Here is a 2,585-nt window from a genome sequence, read left to right on the forward strand (position 1 = left end):
TTATTTGTGTTCTACCTATTATTAAATAGATTTAAGCTAGTTTATAATAAAAGGGTTAAATAAAGGAATATAATGAATAAAGGTGGAAAACCTAGCCAGCTGCCTATAGAGTTATAATTAGATTATCTAGGTTAAAGAACATTTTTAGAGTTGAAAAAAGTCTTAATAGGCTTTCCATAGAAAGCCCTTTTTAGGGCTCTTTATTTCAAGGACGTTTATATTAATGATATATTTGACAATGGTTGTATAACAACCGAGAGGTTTTTTTGTGGTTAATGTTTCTATTGCTCTCTAGCAAAAACATACAAGCAAATGAGTAAGTAAATGAGTGTAATATATGGTTGTTACTCTCTGGAGATGTACCTGTTAGCAGCTAGAGTCCAGGCCTGAAGCTTTATCAAGGCAGAAAATGTGATTTGATAAAGCAGCAAAGCATAGTCCTGACAAGTGTTTCATGTGACTGTATTCTGGTTGTTGATTGAAAGAAGACTCTTGTGCTGTAGATGCCAGCCATGTAAGTGGCAAAATTGTGTTGGCTTAGTGCCCAAGCTCTGCATTGAGATTGTTCAAATTTATATCCTGGGTATGCCATTTATTAGCTTTGCCATTTTGCCATGTTTTAGACAGGTTACTTAATCTCTGTGCTTCGGTTTCCTCAGCAATAAAATGGGACCAATAGTAGAATCTATGTCATAGAGTTACTGTGAGAAATAAATGGGTTAGTATATTTAAAGTACTCAGAATACTGACTATACCAAAGTAAATGCTCATATGCTAGTTGTTATTTTATTATTTGTTTTCATAACATAATCATCCTTATTGACCTTGACTCTGTTTTACATAAAAATGTTTTGCTATGTATTGTAGATAAGCTGAGACATCTGTGTATAGTACTGAAACTTTTTCAAAAGTAACTTTAAATATGATCAAATGTAATGCTAGGTTCTTAATAGGATATGCATAAAACATGAAAACATGACTTTGGCTAGAGAGGCAAGAGATAGTAATGGTTCATTTTGGCCACAGAGAAACATCATCATGACTTCTGTATGATGTCTAATTTTGAACAGAAGTATCCTAGTGGATTGTATAACAAAAACAAGATAGTAGCAAAATAAGCCCCAGATCTCTAAATGAGGTAACTATTGTGCAATGTACTTTAGTGTCATCAGAGAGATACTAAATGTGTTTGCCAAAAGTGATTTAGTTTTATCATAGTTAGTATAGAGCTATTCTTTCTGATTAACTGTGGCCAATAGGCTCAGAGACATTTGGGAATATTCTTGAAAGACACTAGATATCCAGTGTAGACATTGATGTTGACATTCCTGTTTTCTGTGATATAAGGGAATACTAATCTAGTTCATTTAGAAACTCTATCTAAATATACAGTTATAAGTTGAAAAGGAAGATGGGATTAAACAAATAATGAAAATTAATCCAGTATCTAATAGCGAATGATGTCAGTTATGAAAGCAATATAAGGGCAGGGATTTTTGTCTTTTGTTAACTACTAATTATTTGTGGCAAACAGCCTAAGTAATTCCTTCCTAAAGTAGTACTTGACATGTAGTACTCAATACATGTCTTTAGAATAAATAAATGAATATTAACCAGATTTTATTTTTTTTTAGACTTCTCATCAGTTGAAGTTGAAACTCAATTCAATGCAAGAACAAATGACGCAGGCCCAGAGTACTTTAAAACAAAAGGAAAAGGAAGAGCAACAACTTCAGGGAAACATAAATGAGCTCAAGCAATTGACTGAACAGAAGAAAAAGCAAATTGAAGCACTCCAAGGAGAAGTTAAAATTGCTATTTCACAGAAGGTAGTGATATGATATTTGTTTACTTTTTATGGGAAGAAAAACCTGGCAATTAAGATAGTAATATGATTAACACAGATGAGTTACAATGTAGCAAAGTTAGTATAAGCTAATAATTTTTCTAAGTTAAATATATGAGAACATTTGATTATATGATTAAATATCTAAGTATGGATTTCCATTTATTATAACCCTTTTTTCAGATAATAAATCATCCTTATTAAGGAAAAATAATCAAGAATAAAAATCACGAAGTGGAATACATTAAAAATATTCAGTAGAGTCAAATTTCATATAGTTATAATTGTTTATTGTTTTAAGTTATATCATAATGATTTCCGTTTCTAAACCTGTTCTAATTTATTATTGAGCATCTGTTTTTTGTTATTAAATATGTTTTAATTTTTGTCCAGACCAAAAGTTAGTAAAAATGGATTGTACTTAATATAAAATATTTGAACAAAATGAGTTTTCCCTCCACTGTTGGTCTGTGTGTATTATTAATAATTGGTCCATGGAGAAGACAACGGTAGAATCCCTGGTATATACAATAAATATGTCATGCCATTTAGAGTTGAATGTCATACTACTAGAGTTAAAAGAATATAAATGAAAACAACCACAAAATATACATTTAATGTTGACTAGTGTTTTTGTAACTATTACTATGCTACTTTACAAGAGTAGACAAATTTGTCTATCCTTTTGTTTGTGGTATATATAACCAAAAGTCAGCGTGTAATTATCGCAGTGCATATT

The 2,585-nt window shown here is 30.8% G+C and overlaps 1 protein-coding gene across 1 annotated transcript in view; it reads left to right on the plus strand.

Annotated features, from left to right (window-relative positions):
• EEA1 (early endosome antigen 1) overlaps window positions 1–2,585 on the plus strand; it is a 133,498-nt gene that overhangs the window by 109,515 nt on the left and 21,398 nt on the right. The window contains exons 17-18 of the mRNA XM_012663994.1: window positions 1,635–1,829; window positions 2,240–2,246. Coding sequence (XP_012519448.1) covers window positions 1,635–1,829; window positions 2,240–2,246 — 202 coding nt within the window. The remainder of the gene's footprint in view (window positions 1–1,634; window positions 1,830–2,239; window positions 2,247–2,585) is intronic.

This window comes from Propithecus coquereli, unplaced genomic scaffold (assembly GCF_000956105.1).
Source record: "Propithecus coquereli isolate 6110/MARCELLA unplaced genomic scaffold, Pcoq_1.0 Scaffold85, whole genome shotgun sequence".
Taxonomy (NCBI): domain Eukaryota; kingdom Metazoa; phylum Chordata; class Mammalia; order Primates; family Indriidae; genus Propithecus; species Propithecus coquereli.